This window comes from Myodes glareolus, chromosome 5 (genome assembly GCF_982192425.1).
Source record: "Myodes glareolus chromosome 5, mMyoGla1.1, whole genome shotgun sequence".
Lineage (NCBI taxonomy): Eukaryota > Metazoa > Chordata > Mammalia > Rodentia > Cricetidae > Myodes > Myodes glareolus.
In genome coordinates this window covers 35,468,852-35,488,869 of record NC_142030.1, presented here as the reverse complement: position 1 = coordinate 35,488,869, position 20,018 = coordinate 35,468,852, and the positions used below count along the sequence as shown (strand labels likewise).

The 20,018-nt window shown below is 49.2% G+C and overlaps 1 protein-coding gene across 1 annotated transcript; it reads right to left on the bottom strand.

The window, feature by feature from the left end:
• Positions 1 to 4,132: 4,132 nt before the first annotated feature.
• On the bottom strand, positions 4,133 to 19,710 carry LOC125391821 (annexin A8). Its single transcript, XM_048421436.3, has 12 exons — positions 19,554 to 19,710; positions 15,512 to 15,602; positions 14,403 to 14,497; positions 13,132 to 13,245; positions 12,418 to 12,508; positions 11,588 to 11,667; positions 11,130 to 11,189; positions 10,553 to 10,646; positions 9,595 to 9,690; positions 8,018 to 8,076; positions 6,653 to 6,775; positions 4,133 to 5,007 (listed from the first exon to the last, which is right to left on the bottom strand). Exons 1-12 carry the CDS (start codon positions 19,572 to 19,574, stop codon positions 4,948 to 4,950), a joined length of 984 nt encoding a protein of 327 aa, XP_048277393.3. The 5' UTR covers positions 19,575 to 19,710; the 3' UTR covers positions 4,133 to 4,947.
• Positions 19,711 to 20,018: the final 308 nt, after the last annotated feature.

Genomic DNA, 20,018 nt, shown 5'->3' with positions numbered 1-20,018 from the left:
ATTTTTTTCCTGAGAAAAAAGGGATTGGAACAGTAATACTGTGTAACAGAGCTGCCAGCAGGTCTGGCTACTACAGCTTGCTTAAGCAGAAAGGAATTCCTAAAAGGTTATTGGAAGTCCCCCGAAGCTCTTACAGGAAGAAAACCACGGTTTAAATCACAGTCATAGACATATTGGGGCTAATTTCCTGGAACCAGTCAACCCCTGTTTGTCAGTTCATGTTGCAAGGGAGGAACATGAATCCATCCCCAAGGGAGTCACACACCTTGACAGCAGGCTGGAACAGACCCCTGGACATGTCTCTCTGAGAGAGCTAAGAAGCAGGAACATCAGGACAGAGTCATGACTAGACCACATGCAAAGAGGACTCATGGTCATAGAGAAACCAGAGCTAGGCAACAGTTAACGTTGTAAGAAGGGATTCTATTTGGGGCTTGCACGAAGGGAAAAGAGACCTCACACAGATTCTATTTTTTTCTAGGCACAGTAGAATCAAGGAGTAGGGTTAAGGGTCAGAGAAGACGTAGGGATAGAGAGAAACTCTGACAAAAGTCACCAAACAGGATTCTTGCTAAACGCAGGTCAGAGTGTTCGGATGTCACCAGGGAGAGTGTCACTGGGAGAGATGGTTGCTGCTGTAACTGGAATTGGAGAAGGGTGTGGATGGGCCTCGGAGGAGGTACAGGAGGTTGACTGAAGTTTGGTCAAACATAGAATCCTCGTCATAGCTCCGTTTTCCTCCTTTGCTGAGGTTGCGTTAAGCAGCCCCTTTAGTTTCTTTAAACTGGGTGTGTTTTTAAAGAGTCCCATGTAATGATTGCAGTAGTGTCTTTGGAATAGGATTGATCAATCTGGCCCAAAGGTTGTCCCAACAAAAGTGATTTGGAGGGCTGAGGAGGCTTCTGGTCAGGTCCCCTTTCTTCTCCAGCACCATCAGGGTCATGCACCCAGTTACATTCAATGCAACCACCTGGCAGTGATATCACATGACCCCTCCATGTCCCCAAAGCTCTTGTACCGAGAGCGTGGAGGGAAGAAAGAGACCTCCTGTTGCTACACTGTCCCTGTGTCGTCTTCTATGAGACATGGCCACGTGTTCTGTTTCGTGTGACTGTGTGAAAGCACAGTCTTTACTGTGCTTTCACAGTAAATTACTCTGTGAGGCGTGAACTTGGACACGGTATTTCCTGGGAAGTCTCCACACTAAATCTGTTTTGGGTTGGACTCTGAGCAGATTGTGCACCCAGTGAGCTCCTGGTAAGTCTGAGACTGTAGAGCTGAGCAATTCAATTCCTCCTAAACCACTTGGGTGGACAGTGACTCAGCACTGGATGGAAGCTGGGCATAGGACTTTACCTAGTAACAAGAAGGAAGAAAGTGTCGTCATCTGGGACAGTATCCAGGTGACATAGCCTGTCACAGCCGTTAACAGCGACCATGCTTCAACAATGTAGTGTAGCTGAAGTCCTCCTACCCTCCCAGTGGAAAGGCATTGGAGATGGGGCCTTTTTTTAATAGTCTTAGGTGACTGCTCATGGTGGGATTGGTGACATAAAAGAAGAGAAAGACAGAGAGCATTCTTTTCCTCTGTGGGTGAACACAAAAGACAGACCATATGTGGACACAGAGAGAAGGCAGCCAAATGGCAAGCTGGGAAGACAGCCTGCTAGGAACTAAATAAACCACATCTTGCCCTTGGGTTTTCAAGCCCCTCGAGGAGTGAGGAAAAGGTGTATGTTCTTTACAGTGCTTGCTGCTGATGTTATGGCGGCTCCAGTGCACTAGGAAACATTGCATATAGCGTCTGTGATAGTGTGAATATAATTAGCCCTCCCATAAACTCATAGGGAGTGGCACTCAGGAGGTGTGGCCTTGTTAGAGAAAGTGCATTCTTGTTGGAGGAGACTGAACAACACAGGCCTTTAATCCAGACCTTGAGGTTGAAGGGAACACTTTCAATCTGGGCCACACCTTCTGTAGGAAGTGTACACTACGGCAGTGGGCTTTGAAATAGTTTTCTCAAGCTTCACTCAGTGTGACAGTCAATTGACTTCCTGTCGCCTGTGAGATGTAGAACACTCAGCTATTTCTCCAACATCATGCTTGCCTACATGCCACCATGCTCCCCTCCAAGATGGACTGAGCCTCTGAACTGGAAGCAAGCCCCCTCAATTAAAATGTTCTTTACCATGGTCGTGTCTCTGCACAGCAATAGTAAACCCTAACTAAGACAGCTTCCACCCTTCCTACCCTGAAGCCTTCCTTGGGTCCCATAGCAACCCTACAACCTGGCATCCTTGCAAGGTTTCTGGAGCTTACTCCACCCCAGTGACATAGCCTTTCATACGAGTAGACTGTGCTGCATACTGTGACATATTTTGAGAACCACTAAGGGTGAATTGAAGTACAACCACTCAACTGTTTGACCATTTTCCCATTGACAGATGAGGTCTGTGTCTCATTTCCTTGAAGATGGGGTGTCATGTGATGCCTTTAATCAATAGGGCATGGGGAAAGTACAGCCATATGAGTCACAGAGGACAATACGGTTCTTCCTTGTCCACTGGTAGCTATGGCAACTTAAGCTACCAAAGAAGAGCTCTCCCACCGTGAAGCTGCCTCACGAGGAAAGCTGTATGTAAGAGCTTGGGGGCACAGTGGAACAGTGGATGCAGTCTTCCATGACTCGCCAGGCACCCGACACAGGTGCAGACATTTCTAGCCTTTACTCTAGTTGCCCTGGCCTTTAGCTTTTCTCCGTGACGTCTCCAGACATTTTGGAGTAGAGATAAGATGTTGTTATTGTTCCATGGTTGAGTTCCTGACCTACACAATCTGTAGCACCGGAACATTATGGTTTCCACCCCGGTCCAAGATCGTTTGACATACAGGATGCTACTTGCATTGACAGGTAAGGAAAATAAGCATACACAAAAGTGACTAGGTCAGAGTCATGGAGCCAGCGTGGCAGAGGCAGATCCCAGCCCCCATGCTGCATCCATATTTTTTCTATCCTGACCTCTCACCTGGAAGTGCCTTTACCCCAGGGGACACTCTTCCGAGTTTGCAAACTAGAACATGTTCAGAGACCATGGCTAAAAACAGGAACCAGGAGGAAAAGTTGGAAGGCGTACAGAAATTTAGTTTGGACATACCTCTTAATGGAATACATAGCCTGTGTCTGATAAACCATTGTTGGGGAAAGAATAAAAATTTTGTACCTTGTTGGAGATGGTGAGCAGTGAGCATGATGGGGCAGACTTTGGCTTAGGTGGGAAGGGATCTACAGACATACTAACAGGAAAAAGACAGGATCACCCAAGAAACCAGTAAGTTCTCATCTTCGGAAACTTCCAAGTATACCCTATATATACCAAGTTCGGCAAGGACGATCCTGGATGTGTGAATGCCATAGAATACAAAAAACTTTCAGATTGGCATAGGACCAGCTAACTTTAAAGCCCTGTCTAGCCCTGAGATATTGGAGTTTTGGTCACAAACTAGGAAGGGAAAGCAAACTGTCATCATTTAGAAGTTCTGTCCCCAGAGCAGCGTTGGACACATGTCACTCCAAGCATCCCCTTAGGGAAACGTGCACAGCTTCTCCCCTGAAGCTCTACTGCTCACTCACAGCTCCTCCCCTAAAGCTCTGCTGCTCACTCAGATCCTTGCTAAGCATCCATCAGTGAGCAGGGCCAATGGGTCAAAGAGTAAAGTGCTCACTGTGTGAGCACAAGGAGTTGAGTTAGGATCCCCAACATGCACATAAAAGCTGGGCATGGCTTCCATGTCTGTAACCTCATCGTTGGGAGTGGGGACAGGCAGACCTCAGGAGCCCAGTTATCAGTAAGCTTAGGGGATATAGTGAGCTCCAGGTTCACTGTCTCAAAATGAGGTGGAGAGCCAGGCAGGGTGGCCCACACCTTTAATCCCAGCAGGCAAATCTCTGGGTTTGAGGCCAGCCTGGTCTGCAGAGCTAGTTCTAGGACAGCCAGGGCTATACAGAGAAACCCTGTCTCAAGAAATGAAACAACAAGAAATGAAGGTGGAAAAGAAATTGAAGAACACAACTTGATGCTGACCTCTGGTCTCCCCAGGATGCAAGCACAGAAATCCGCTACAAAGCCACAAACTTTTTGAAAGTACAAATATTTATGATTCTGAAAGCTCAACAAATATTAGGAAGAGTTCTCTCAGCTTCTTCAGGCTTAGAGACCACAGGAGGAGGACAGGGTTCATGCTCAGGGTTGGGTGCCTTCCTACTCTGCAAGCCTTGCTCCGGAGGAAATGAGTGGCTGATTTGGCCAACACCTGGACAAGCCTAAGTCAATCAGGTCACAGTGGACTTGGGTCAGGACTGGTTTATTGCCTAATCTAATTATGGTTATTAGGACGGCATAAGAATTTCCATCCACCTGCAACCTAACAATTCTGTCAATAAGTGTTACAGACATCCCTAATGCCAGAGACATGGGTCTTCTCAGTTGCCATGGCTGTGTTACTCTCGGGCACTCCCACTGGCCGCCTGCTGATGAAGCTCAGCTGCTGAGACACCTGCTGGAAATCCATGTTTGTTGGCTTCTCCAAAGACCCTGATTCAGCAGATGGATCAGAGTCAAGGCATCTGTGTAACCTGCACCCAGGAGCTTTTGTAGGAGGAAGGAATGACCCACAGACTCCTGCTGGTTCCCTCCTGCTGCTGTTTCTGTTTGGTCAGATGTAGGCTAGGGTGGGCTTTGCAATACCTAGAGACGACCCAGGGGAGAGGTGGAAGGACGAACCCAGGCTGGGCTCACCTTGTGGGTCAGGAGCATTAGGTGAAAAGCACTGGAAACTGGGGGCAGAGACTACAGGCTGGGTGAGGTGTTCCTCCCACCCCACCCAGGGTCAGGGCTGAAGCAGCAGGGCCTACGGCTCACTCTTCTTGCCCTTGCTTTTTTGAAGTCTTCAGGGGTCACTGCCCACAAGGTTCAGCAGGGCATTCTTGTAGTCACCACTGGTGTCATCCTGGAGGAAGAGGCACATGTGGGTTAGAAGGGGTGTTTGTGATGTTAGCTTTGGTCTTCTGTTACCATGACTAAGAGTTGGGCTCCTTGGGCGCGGCCTGTCCCTTCAGGAGTTTCTATGCCACAGTTCTATGCGACACCATCCCTCTTTCTTCCTCATTTCACACCGTTCCGCTGATCCTCCTTTTAATTCTCTGTCCGGCAAAGTGGGGGTGCTTGTGGAAAATGAATCACAGAGGCAGAGCCGCTCCTAAGCTCTCAGACAAGGAGAGAGGCCTGTGGGCGGTTTTCCCATACAGCCAACTGCCCTGGGGCTCTTCCTCATGTTTCTCTGGTGATCCAGAGACACAGAGTTATTCACTTATTTAACATGAGCCATGTGCATTCAACACCTGCCATGGCTGAAAGCAGGGAGCCCAGAGTCACATCTAGACTCAGAGCATGGGTCAGAGAAAGCTTGGGTTTAGCTTCTGTAGGCCCAGACCAAGGCTCTGTTAGCATACACAAACTCTCCTTTCACTTCTATGGTACCTGTCCTCTCATTTATAAAATGCCATTTGGAATGAGGTGCACCTTGTGGGTGACCTAGCAGCAGTACAAGCTGGCCTGTTCTTGGTCTCCTGTCACCTAACAAGTTGGGTGTGAATTCTAAACCACAGCAAATAACAATTGCAACTCCCCTTTCTGACTGCCTGCCTCCCTGATGCCATCCTGTCTGAAACCTCTTGACACAGTGTTTTTTTTTAATATATAGTTGCCTTCAGTATCCATGGAAGAATAGTTCCAGGACTCCACAGATACCAAAGTGTATACGCTCAAATCCCTAGTAGGGAATGCCACGGGCCTTGGGTATAAATTATGTACATCTTTCTGTACTTTAAACAATCTCTAGATTACTTATAATATCAAATGCAATGGGAATACTATGTAAATAGTCATGCCATATTGTTCAGGAAATAATGACAAGAAAAAAATTATGTATGTGTTTAGTATAGACATGTCTTTTCCTGAATGATTTTGGTCCTAGGTTGTCTGAACCAACAAATGTCAGTTTTATTGTAAACTACGAGTTGCTTCTCAAATGTAGTCAACAATCTGTCCTGCTAAGAGAACTAGCGCTTGACTGAGTAGCTAAGGAAGACTCGGGATATGCTTGCCATAATTTGACTTCTGCTCTCAAGTTGCACCGGTATCCAGATAGGCTGTTGGCCACAGTCATAACACAGTAACAGCCCTCTGCACTCACCACCCTGGGACCTTCACTAATTGGAATGTAGGTAGGTAATCACTGGAGCCTGAGTTCCCTGCTAGACTGCCTTAGATCTGGATCGAGAGGGAATCCCCATTTCTACGAAACTTCTTAGTCTCATTGCCCCTTCAGAAACGGTTCCTTTTCAAGGCTTCGGCATATCCCGCAGCTCAGACACAAAGCCACTCTCTGGGACAAGAGCAGCCCTCTGAGCTCCACACACTCCCCATAGTTCCTCTTCCTCCTTCCTGGTCCCCACATCTGCCACATGGTAAGCAGTACAAGCGTGAGATGCCAACTGGAAGGGATGCTCACCTATGACCTCAGTCATAGTACCCTGTGTCCCAGGAATGTTTATGTCCCAGGCTGGCGGTAGAGGGAGGGGCCTGTGTCTTACCATGATCATGCTGCTCAGAGTCTTGCCGTACATCTTCTGGAACTGACCCTTGATAAGGTTTAGATCAATCTCACTCCTTGAAACGATGTTCCTTATCAGAGTCCCATCACGTGTCCCTGCTCCCTGGAGAAGACCGTGCCAATCAGCCATCACGTCTCACCTTTCCTATCTACCTCTGTGATGATGGACAGACCTGTGTGGGGGTTTGTGAAGGGCTAGAACTGCATGGGGGAGGCCTCTACATCAGTGGGGAGAACACCAAGAGGAGGGCTTGGCTAATACAGTTTTTTTTTTCCAAATTCTTTTTCTTGGTGGTGTTAGGGACAGAATCCAATGTCTTGTGCTTGCTGGGCAAGTGCTCTGGGACTGAGCTTCCTTTACAGTCCACGACAATGGGCCTCTCTTTCTCAGTCTCCTCACTCAGGGGCTGTGTCTTTCCTTAGTAGAAGCCCAATACCTCGGTTACCATATGCATTTGATTTGCCACATCAGGTTCTATACCCCAAACCCTCACCCCTCCAGGAAGGTTTTCTGTTTGACCAGCATCACTGCCAAGGTTACACAATTGGCCGTTTCACAAGCAGGACCTTCTGGCTCTCTCTCATCCCTGACTAGTCTCGGATCAGATGGAGCTTCATGACCAAGGAAATAGCAGACTTTCTCCTTCATGAGACAGTGTGTCTGGAGGGCTTGGGGTGCTGGTATGGCTCTCACGTTAGGTGGTGCCAGAGTCATGTACTAGCGAGGTTGGGCACTGATGTTAGTCACTGATAACTGTTTTAAATGTCTCTCTTCCTGTTTAGTTCTGGATCCCAACAATTCTCCTTGTAAAGAGCAACATGTCCACTTCTGTAGCCAGGACAGCTTTGTAGACAACTGGAACTCCGAAGCTAGCACCTGGTCGCGGGGAGGAAAACTGACACGCTAGATGTGGGAATGTCCCTACAGTCTGTCTGTGTCGAGGGTGTTATACGGCCTGCAACAACAAATGTGTTCTCGAAGAGGAGGGATAGCGCAATGAAAAGCCCAACCCAATGGGTTCAGGACTGGCACACGACTCTCCCACTTAGAAGTCATGTGACCTTGATCCAGCCTCAGCTTCACATTTCAGGTGCCAACTGTGTGTCAGCGTTCAGTGAGGCTTCAACAAACATCTGTCAGTGCACCTGCTCAAATGTCCCTTCTGGAGCTGTGGCTTCCCTTCCCTGGTTTGCCCTCTGAGAATGCAAACCTTTCTGACATATGAGGGATTAGAACAAAGGGACCCCAGAGTTCAGACAACAGTGGCTCTGAGCCCCCTGGTTGTGCCTCTGGCATTCTGTCGGGGTGACTCATTGTGAAGGAGGCGGCAGCCAGGATGGTTACCTTCATGGCGTAGTGGAGTCTCTCAGCAAAGTAGCTGTGGAGGTTCCGAGTGCATTTCACTGTCAAACAGAAAAACTGTATTAGCAACAAGAGGAGGGTACAGGCCGTGCTGCGCACACTTGCATCTGTTTGTGTGTTCCTGTGGGTGTTAAAGTTTAGTGTTGCGGAAAGGTTGACATGTTTCTTTGTGTGCCACCTAGCTTCAAAATGGAGGCTTTGTGTGAGGCAGGGAGAATGAGGCAAGGAGCAGAGCCTCGGGCAGTGGGCAGAACTCCAAGAGCCCAGAGCAGCCAGGTCAAAGGGGCAGATGTGAATGCAGTGGACAACTGTGGGTCTTTAGCTTAGATCTTGAGAAGAACGTCTCTAAACTGTCACATTCAGGAAGCCCCTCCATTAAGAACTTGACGACTTGGCTCCACACAGGTTGTCACAGCATGGTGGGATACACGTCTCAGAGTCCCTTATGAGTGGGAACCCCACAGTTTGAATTTTCATGTAACAAAAGAAGCTTGGCCTTAAAGACTAAGATACCAGGAGTCCTTGGCCTGGAACATGACCTCCATTTTTTCTTTTCCACAGAAAAATCTTTCATGGATTGTGGCATCTTTTATGGGGAGATAGTGTTTTAACCCAAGGCTGGGAGTGTGTGGGTTGTGTGGGAGCTAGGAATGTGTGTGAACTCTGTCTTAATTCTGTATGACTTTATTACCCAACCTTCTGACACATCTGTGACCTGAGGTTGACTAAGACTTTAAGAAAAAATGTGCAAGAACTGCCTGTCACAGTGTGGTCCTGCACACCTTTGCTGTTGAGGAGGCATTATTAAGTAGGGGCCATGGGTAGAATTCTAGGTGATGTCAGAGGGTGTGACTCGCTCTTGAAACATAAAATAAACCAAATACACTTTACCACAGCCATCAACACTGCCCTGGAAACAGCGCCTAGCCTGGGAATCCTCACCTCAGGTCCATTATGTGAGGTGGTACAAGGGTGGTCCTCTGCCTGGCTCAGGACTATGCTCTACTGTGACTCTTTCCATATGACTTCAGCTTTAGGCCCAAGATGCCCTATGGGCAGGTTACCATAAGCCGACTCAGTCCTCTGAGGCAGGCAAAGTTTTCCAGGTTTCTCTTGGCTGGGACTCAAATCATGCACACCCTCATTTCTTCCGTTAGCGACTAAGGTAATGACTTGGAACTTCAGTTAGACCCAGAAAGGTGTCTTTGAGCAGGGTACAGGAACAGAAGTAGGATGCTCACTAAGGAGTATATGTGGGCAGGTCTGGGCTCTGGTCCTGAAGTGTCAACACTCATGTACACACACACACACACACACACACACACACACACACACACACATTCATGCAACATGGGGCCCTGTATAGATAGCACAGATAATAGTTCTCACCAGGTCACACTGAGACTCTTGAGTGCTGTGAACCCAGGGACCTGACCTAAAGGGTATAGGTTAAGAGCATTGGGGATGAAGTGTGACCTTTGACTAGAGAGATCTCATCCTTTGCTTTCACCTTTATGGGTTGTGTATGCATATGTGCCAAGAATCACGCCCCTTCTTACCCACGGTGAGCATGGCCTCCTCCAGTGAACCATGGGTCTCGTTCTTGATGCTATCCTCAATGCTCTTATTGGCAATTTTTTCATATTCCTCAAACACTATGGGAGAGAAGAATTTACTCAAGAAACACATAGATTACACACTGCACATCCGTGTGCCATCTTTGCCTCCCTCTTGGCTCAGGGGAAAGAGTTCAGGTCTCCATGGCTTTCTTCCCAAGTTTAAGCCACGTATGACTATACATTAAATCTTCCCACAAAGGGAGAGGATGTGTGGCTAAGGCACCACATACTGCCAGGGCCCACGGACATGAGTCCTATTTCACCTTGACTAAAGGGCAGAGAGTTTGAGCTTATTTTTGTTCTTTCAAAGTTGTTGATGACAGGTGTGGCTACAAAGAATATATCCTGACCTAGGGTGTGGTTACTTGGTGTTTCAGATTAAGACGACCCACAGAGGTGGATCCGCTCCATCTTAACCAAAGGTCAGAGAACTCAAGCCTATTCCTGCCCCTTCATTTTGAAACAGGAGGTGTGACCCAGGGAGTGGCTGCCTACAGGATACTTGCTCTAGGGTATAGTCACTGCATATCCTGCCCAAAACACCCAATGTTTAACTCAGGAAATAGTGGCTTGGTGTCTCAAGTACTGAAGCAAGCAATTGTTCTGGTTGCCTTTGTGTCATGGTAAAGTAGTCTTTGGTCTCCCCCCCCCCTTTAGGATTGGGGAATATAAACAAAATGAAATATATGGAAAATAAACGTGGGAAGATTCAGGATTCAGTTTTAGTATTTACCGAGTTGCCCTCCTGGTATTATCCCATGTCTCAGTGTTTCTTTTCATATCTTTGTTCCTCCAACCTAATTTGTCTGATTAGGTTGTCCTCCTACCCCGGCATGTGCAAACCCATCGAGGCTGGACCCTGATCATGCACTCTGTGTTTCCCCCCTCCGCCCCGTACCTCGCATCAGGTGAGTGGCACTGCGTGTACACAAGATGGTGATGAATTTCATCTCATCAGTCCCATGGATCTTCTCACCCGCTGCATACAGATCCTAGGATTGGGAAACAAGGAGGTGAGAGAGGACTCCAGAGCCCCAGATCTGGAGTCAGCCTTCATTTCACTTGGACACTCCAATATGGTGGCTCACTGTCCTGGGCTCCTGTTCCACCAATAATGTTGGCTCAAGGCTCTTCTCTATCTGGGGCCAGAAGCTACTTTAGGAAATGCTCCTTCCCTGTAGCTCTGGGAACACTGAGCAACAAGCTCTCTACCGAGAAACAGATAATCAGAGATCCGTGTGTGAGTGAGCTCTGGGCTCTGAGAGAGGCTGTCTCTGCCAGGAGAGCCTTACTACTCTCCTTCCCCAGGTTCTCTAGCGTTTTCTTCTTCTAAGCTTTCCAGAGACTTCTCTTCCCTCTTTTTGTCACTACAAGGTGGAAGCTATAGGGGGAGGTCTGTACTAAAGAAGGCTCCCTTTGGCAAGGGGGATTACGAAACTCAAAGTTCCTTTGGTAAGACCAGAACACAGTATCACCTGTGCATCTTGGAGGGCCAGTCCTGGGTCTACGAAGCCGCTCACGTCGTCTCTGCTGCCCTAAGATCAGAGGAAATGGCTTGGTAAGGCAGGCCAGCAATGAGAACACATGACCGAGGGAACTGTGGGGCTCAGAGGGCGGGTAGGTAAGGACTGCTCCTTCTAGAGACCATGAGACCTGCAAGCCAGCTGTCCTCACCAAGTTTCATTTTTGACATTTGTCTGATATGAGCAGATTGCAATGGTGGATTCAGGGAGCTAAGCTAGGCAGAGCCTGGCACAGAGTCACACAAAGGTTGAGGGAAGAGGGCTCTGCAGTTAGGACACTTTTATCATGCTGAGGCATAGATAGTGTCCCCAGACCACTTAGATTCCCTATATCCCAGATGCTACTCAAAGACATTGCTCAAGAGTTGCTAGGGCCCAAGCCACAGATTCCTGAAACCTGGTTGTGATACCTGAAGAAGGCACACTAGAATCCGCTCCAGATAGCCACTTGTGTCCGCTTGGATGTCTTCTTCCAGGTTAGTCCCGTAGTCTGCAGGAGAAGAGAACCGGAAGGCATGGGCAGTGAGTGACCCAGGGCCTGAAACGTACTTCCTCCTCCATACCTACTTCTCACCTCTTCTTCCCATGGGAGGAAAAGTTCTTGGCACAGAAGGTGTACACATAACAGTTAGATGTCCTAGAGACATAGACCAATCTAGGTAATCATCCAGACCCCAAAGTGACATAAAGGAGCAACCTAGCTAAAGGGAGACACAGACCAGGCCAGAGAACCAGACCAAGACCTGCAGATGGAGGCCATACTGCTGCCAAGTTCAGTGAAGCTGGAGCCTTCAGGCTATCCTTCAGGCCAGTTGTACAGCATGGAGGGCTGGTTGGCCTTTGCTTGTTTGGCAAACTATGTACTATATGGGAGAGTTGGCCAGAGGGGTTCCCCTAGCAAAATGAGGCCCTAGCAGATAACTCTCTCCAGGGTTTTGGCTTAGTCCATGGGCATCCAGTAAGCCTTCTCCCATCCACTGCTGCCTCTGCTCCCCAATACGGTCACAGCATTAAGGGACATGAGCTTAGTTGACACACATCTCTCTCCCCAAGCTCAACCACTGTTGGGCATAGGATTTGGCACATATAGGTACTGGGACCAGTTTGAAAAGACCTCCAAAGGGACCTTTCCAATTTGGCATAGTTCCCTTGGGAGCTTCCCGACTCTCATTCCCTCTCAGTCTGCTAACACTTCAACCAGTCCCAGGTTTCCACCCCACCATATTTGCCACCCCCTTACCTTCCTCATAGGCCTTCATTATCTCTTTCAGATGGTTCTTGGTCCGAGAAGCCAGGATCTCAATGATGACCCCTTCTTTGGTTCCTAAGCCCTGGGGAGAGAAACCCCTATGTTCTGGAGTGTTCGGCTCCTTATCTCCTCCTGCTCTGTCTGCATTGTCTTCTCAGAAGCTACGGCCACCTCTCTGCCCTCCTCTGCTGGGGCCTCTGTTAGAGGGGTGGTATTGAATCCCCACCTTTGTTTCTTGTGACAGCCATTGGGGCAAACTATCTCGGCTCTCCTTCTTTAGCTGTATGGTCTCACACAGGTGGCTGCACCTGCCCATCCTTACGTATACTCATCTGTCAATGAGGATAATGAGCCAACCCTACCCTGAAGGTGGGCTTAGAAAACACAGCTAGAATTCCTGGCATAGATCACAAAGGTACCCTGCCCATGGGAAGGATTGTGGTTTCTGGGTCTCCAATGCCACCTCATCTATGAGAGTAATAGGAATGGTGAGGAGACAAAGATGGCCAAGGGGCAGTGCTCGGACTGTAGAGATGGGTTTCTGAGTCCCCTGCATTCCTTCCGGTCCCTAGTCTAAGAAGTACTGGTTGGGTCTTCGCTGTGACTGGCCAGCCCCACTGTTGGGTGGCTGTTTGAGCAGGTTGCAAGCTCATTAGGTAAGTTGGGGACCAGGTGGCCATTCTAACATATGGCAAAGTGGAGTACCTTCATGGCATCATGCAGCTCCTTGGCCTCGTATCTGTATGGCGGGTACATGAGGGCCACGATGAGTCTCTCAAATTTGCCACTCAGCTCTGACTTTAAGGTCTCAGTGAGGTCCTAGGGCAGGCAAAAGGAAAGGTGAGATGATGCGTCCTCCAAGCCCACTGGAGTCAGAGAGCAGGCGGGACCTGGCCTGGAGACTCTTCCTCTCCACATGACAGAGTTGTCATGCTGGTGTGATCTCTTGGGCCAGGTCCTGAGCCTCTCTTAGCATCAGCATCTGTGTCTGTTAAATAGGGACAACAGAATTTGTGCTTCATACCATTGCTTATGGGGTGACCATCATGTGTGACAGCTCTAGGAACAGTCCAATTCTGGGCACATTCTAAACTCCAGAAAACAGAATTGTCATCGCTTTCAAAAGGCAAGACCTGGGCATGGCAGCACCATGCTTAACAGGATTAAATGATTCAATGAGGGAAGGAAAAAACAATGAGAGAAAGAGGGAGGAAGGGAGAGGAGAAGATTCCAAGATTCCATCTCAAGCCTGTCTCTTTCTAAGGGCACATGTGTCTACAAGAAGCCACCAGGCGCCACACCCTCGATCTGTACAGGGCCTTGCCACTGTTGCTGATAGGCTCTGGAAGTAACTTTGGAAGTTACTCCGTCTCTCTGATGTTGAACACAGGACAATATGTAGTTTGAAACGGAAAGGAGAAGGAGTTGCAAATGTGTGGTTTCCCCTGGGGAGGCTTGCACCTCATCACTGGTGTTTTTGTGTCAAATCTGCTCACAGAGGGAGGTTCTCCAGGCGCCCATGTCTAGGCACAGACTTCTGGCATTCAGTGTGTACCTCCAAATTCCTGGCTCTGTGCTAAGAGCTGCTAGATCCCCCAGTGGCAGGAGAGATGAAGGACACGCAAGGGATCGTGAGAAGCATGTGTCTGTGTTGTGGAAGGGAGGAGGGCCAGGCATGCACTGTCAGGGTGCACGGAAGAGGTCAGGTAGTGGGGACAAAGCTGAAGAGAGCTAAAGCTGGCTCCTGAGGGACAATTGAGGACTGCAGTGAGAGAGAATGGGGGAGAAGTGGGGCCCCACCATGCAAGGCCAATGCCAGACCATGACTGGAGCTATGAATGAGTCTACCAGACACAGCAGAATGGCCAGGGAAATGACTATAGATGAATGGAAGGATCATTTTACTGCATTGTCCCCTATGCATATGTGTCCACCTCTGGAGGAGCTGCCCGGTCTTCAGCATGCACCCTGCTTACCTTGCCAAATTGAGCCTTGAAGGACTTGGCAATCTGCTGCCTCTGCACATTGCTTCTCTTGGTGAGCACGTCTATGATGGCCTGCTCATTGGTTCCTGCAGGGGTGTACAGTATGAGAATCCCCTCTACCTCTGGGGCATCAGAGACGACTGGGGAGGGGAGAGGGAGATGCTTGCTGGCTGGGTAACTGGGCCATACTAGCTGAATGCCACAAATGCTCAACTTCCACGGTGTAAACAAGACAGCCAGCTATCTCATTTCTTTGTTCCCCACCTCCAAGTTACACAGTGTTGGGGTGTGGCTCAGGCTTGACTTTATAGTATAGAACCCAAGAATTGTGGGCTTGGACCTTTGAAGTGTGGCCAAGTGAGATATCAAACTCTTTCCTTGTGGTGGTCACATTAGAGGAAGGTCCAGACCACTGTGTCTGAGAGCCTGTCCTGTAGATCATGGACAAGTAGGCTCATCTCCTGGAGCCTCCATTTGCTCAGTGGGAAGCGGGGATAACAATAAAGATCTTATAGGTATCAGTAGGTGGAAGAATTCAGTACAGGCACCCCTGGGAATGGGTGTTCTCTTTAGTGCCCCAGCTCACTAGGCAGAACTAGCCAATGGGTGACTCCCATCTGGAGTGAGACCAAGTCCTATCTTAAGCCAGTCCTTTCCCACTCAGTCATGCAAGGGTGGTACCAGAAGCAGTTAACCATCTGGTCAGTCAACACAGGACACAAGCAGGCGGACATCTGGTCAACCAACATGGAGCAGGGAACAAGCTGCAGAATCCACATGGCTGGTACCTCTGGTGCAGCATCCAAACTCCCATCCCCATTCCTAATGTAGGCCCTATGTCAATCCATCTTCTGAGTCCACAGTGACACAGTGGGTTCAGAGTTCTTGCAGCCATTTTTCAAGTGAGAAATCTCAGGCTGACAGTCTCCCCTGTCATTGTCCCTTGGGAACAAACAGTCACCCACCTCAGCTGGTGTGATTCCATAGGAAATGTAGTCACTCAGAATAAAATGGGTACACGTTTTATGCCTGACTGTCCCTGGTATCTCTTTCCTGGGGATATGAGCATGTGGGGCCCCAGTTGCCAGGCCATTACTCACCAATCCCCTTCATGGCTTTGTAGAGGGTCTCTGCATCAGGGTCTGGGTTGAAGTGAGAACTACCCTTCACGGTGACACCCTCCTGTTCAACCTGCAAGACAGCCAGGCCTACTCATCACAAGAAGTACAGGAAGAACATGGGTGCCTCGTCGTGCACCCTGTAAGGCTAAGGATCTACCCTAGGCACTGAGACCAGTGGAGCCATGTAGCACAGTGACTGACCTCTCCAGCCCCTTAGCTAACAGATGGGTGTGGCTGAGACCAGAGCTTGTATAAAGAAACCACCTTGGGGCTGCAGAGGTGGCTTAGGGGTTAAGAGCATTGGCTGTTCTTCCAGAGAACCCTGATTCGATTCCCAACACCCACATGGCAGTCTTGAAACTGTCTATAAGTCTAGTTTCAGGGTTTCTGATATCCTCATACAGACATGTACAAAGCAAAGCACCAATAAACATAAAATAAAAATAAATTATCTATCTATCTATCTATCTACACACACACACACACACACACACACACACACACACACACACCTATACATCCAAAACAAAGCAAAAAGCACCTGTTGACTGAGAGCAGGTAGCCGACTGGTCACACGTACCTCTTTCCAGTCCCGTATACAGCAGGATGGGAGGAAATGAATTCATAAGGAGTGACTTCTAAAAGTTGAGTAGCTGCCTAGGGAATGGGGAGCTGGACACAGGTCTTGCTGTGCAGAGAAGGGTCTAAGCCTGTCTTGGCCTTCCCTGTGATGAGGTGTGGGGATTTCAGAGGACCAGGAGCCAAGCTGAGCATCTCTCCCAGGCTCAGCTCATTTGCAAGGCCACAGCGTCATATGGGGCAGAGGGTTATGTTCAGAAAGAACTGCAGGATGTTCTTTGGAACTACAGGATGTCCTTAGATTGTGGCATAGACTTGAAAACCAAAGTACGCAGACCCTTGTCATACAAGCCTCCAATTCAGGGCTTGTACTAGGACCACTACTCTGTGAGTTCTGCATAATTTATTAGAGGCTTATCATGGATTATTCTTCTAAAGTGTGTGTTTGAGGGGAAGGAGTGACAACGAATGAAAGGAATTGAATGAGGGAGACCTGGGTCCTTCAAATGGAGAGAAGTTTAGTCAAATGCTAAGTTCTGGACATTCGCTCTCCTGCTCATTGTCTCCACCCACCCATCTGCGTTCTACTCACGCATCCTCCCAGCTGTTCACTAATTCTCCGCCCCAGCTAGACAACCCTTCCACCATCTGCCATCTGCCCGCCCTTCCCCTTCCTCCCCACTTCCTTCCTCTTTCTTTCCACTCCCCTCTCCTTTTCTTCCTCTCCCCATTTCTTTCCTTTTTTTCGTTTCCTTTCAAACATCCTCCATCTATCGTTCCTTTATTCCCTGCATTGATTCATTTCTCCAACCTTCCACCCAAGCCTCGTGTCAGATCCTGAAAATGCAGAACAGGTCCCCACAGATGGTATATCCTTAAGGGTCCTTCTTTTGAGTAAGAAGCAAGACATCTTTCTGTGTCCTTTGTTTGATTTTTCACAGGCCCAGAAATAGATCTTCATGTCCCATCTAGTGGACCATGGACATAACAGGAACTGTTAGGAGTAATTCCTGGGGTGAGCCAGGCCCTGGGTGGTCTTTCAGATGCTGCTCCACTGTCCACAAATGCATAGTTCTTGCTGTGAGGTCACGTGCTGCTACTAGAAGGCCAGGTGAGTGTCCCCTCTGCAAAGTGATGCTTAGATCACCGCCCCCCCCCAGGAGTCATATTAGGTGTTAATGCTCTGTGTTACAGGCCAGGAGGCTGGGCTTGGTGCTTAGCTAGTAAATGGCGCTGCTGGCATTTCACCCACAGCCTGACTCAGAATCCGAGCTCTGTCTGCCTCCCCCTCTCTACAGATGATTCACTCTTCCCCAGACACTGGTTTTCTTGGAGTGTTTCACTGGAGAGAGCCTCGCCCATAGGCATGTCAGTCTTCTGGGAGTGTGGAGGTGGGGAGCCTCTAAGTTCTCCCTTCCTAGTTTTGCTCCCTGCTCTCAGAGACCTAATGATTAAAGGGTGTCCCCATACCAAACAGGGATCGGCATTTGTCAGCAGCTTCAGGCCTGGCTGGGGGGTATCACCACATTGAGAAGTCGGTCTCACTTCCCTTGCTAAGTTTTTTTTTTTTTTTTTTGAAAGAGGGCAGTGTTCTGGGGGCCAAAGATCAGACAGATCCTGCCTGGAGTAGGGATCTGGAGGCATCTATCTATCCCAGCCCCTGTAGGTCGGTTTCAGGCTCTCAATGGGGCTATTCTGAGGTGGGTGGGTTCAGACAGATAAATTACCAGACAAAAGGTAATTCAGGCAGTACTGGATGCTGTGTCTAGAACACCTTCTGTCATGGGCACGCAGGAGCTGCCAGACTTTTGCCTGATCTATCACAGGTTGCCTCCTCAAGGGGGCCCCAAGGGGAACCTGTTCTGAAGACGGGCTCCTCTGACCACCCTTCCACTCCCTTCAGTCCTGCTCTGATCCGGATTTGTGCTCAGGGGACATTTGGTTCTCACTGGCTGCCCGGCCAGACACAAAGGCCTTGTCTTGAGTCGACTCTCCCAAGCGTCAACAGCCCTGGATGACTGACTCTGTGTCTGGACTCAGGCCACACAGACCTAGACACTTACTAGTGTGGCAACCTCGGCACCTGTCTAGTGCACCCAAGGCTGTTTCCTCACTTGTGTTTGAAGTCGTCGGTACCGGCCTTACAGACTTGCTGTGAGGCTCTGAGGGTCCTGAATGAGAGAGGCCTGGAGGAGGGTCCCCGTACAGAAGGTTCTGAGAGTGCCAGCGTCATCATCATTCTGAACCCCAGGAGGTTGGCCCCTAGCCCTGCCCTAAGCATTAGGTCACTGGGGCCAGCACCCACTGTTAGGAACTGCTCACCACTGAGATCTCCCTGCTCTCTGCACCTGCAGAAGGAGTGTTCCCAGCAGCTACTGTGAAACCAGAGGCAGCCACTGTCCTTGCTGTCGGCTGCTTCCCCTGAGGGTCAGGATGACAACCCCTTTCACCCTGCCTTCTAGTCTGTCCTATCTGTCCAGGGCATCTACACCTAAAGCTCCTCTGGGTGGTGACACAGCCACAGAGATTTCCCTGGAGTTGGAAAAGCTAGAATATTTTGCTACCTGGAGCCTGAGGACTATGCAGAGACCTGGGCTTTCTCTGGTATATGCTTCCAGTCCAAGGTACCTGAACCAGCGGCCTGATGTCCCAGGGCCGGCCTCTGCTTTCCCCTGAAAGTGCCCCAGCTGAAATGGGGAAGGTGTGTAGCATACATAGCCTTGTGCCTGCCCATGCAGTATTCCAGACATACATGGCTCCTATGAACTAGGTCCCACTGCCAACTCCCCCTTTTCCTGGCTTTGACACATAAACATGGGTACTCTTTGGTATGAGACTATTTCCTTTGGGACCTTGAACTGTGGACACCAATGGTTTCCTTCAATGACAATGTGTTCACCCAGAGCGCTCTCTAGTTTAATGTGTACCAGTGGCCCCCTGTTGTTCAAAAGTTGAGTTCCAGCACCTTAGCCTGTTATTCAAGGCCCTTGATGTTCCATCCTGACTGTTTCTCCAGATCTAGATCCAACCTACCCAGGACATTCAAATCACACAGGGCGATTTTTCTCCAGAGCTTCACATACCTCTGCAAGGTGCACCCCCTCCCCCCGCCGGAGTCTCTCCACACACAAATGCACACCCTGCACACATCCACAGAAGCCCTTCTCTTAAGTGGCCTTTGTCCTCAGAAGCCTCCCTCTAGACTCTTATCCTTCAGCTTCCTCTTACATTTCAAGATTTTTTTAAAAAAAATTTGTTTTATTTTAAACTGTCTTACTTTTCGCATTCTTGTAGTAACTTTTCTAAGCATAGACAGTTTTTTTTTTTCAGCTTCTTCACCAGGTCATGCCTAGCAGGTCCAGCCTTAACTCTTCCTGTCCTCACCGAGTGCTCATCACCCAACACGGAACAAGGACCCCTCCTCCAGATTATTCCTACTTACCCAGGCTTTCCACCAGGCCATCCTGTTCGCCTCACAGCCACTTTTCCCAGGGAGATGAAGATTCACCAGTTGGGCTCTACTCAGTGACTGAACACAGCTACTCTCCCGGCTAGTAGGTGTGGTTGTATACACAGGCCCAGGCCCCACCCAGCACTCCCTCTTTGCCACCTCAGGCTTGGTTTGGCTCTGGGCCCCTCCTGTGGCGCCCAGGCCCCACCCAGCACTCCCTCTTTGCCACCTCAGGCTTGGTTTGGCTCTGGGCCCCTCCTGTGGCTCCCAGGCCCCACCCAGGCACTGCCCAGGCTTGCCCTGAGGATCACATCATTGGTTGCAAATGTTTGGGCTTTGCCCTCACACATCTTGGAAACTCTGAGGTAGCCTTTGAAAGGCAACTTGGTAAACAAAACAAAACAAAACAAACACCAAAAAAAAAAAGCTGCTGCTTCTTCTAGGTTGGCTAGATCT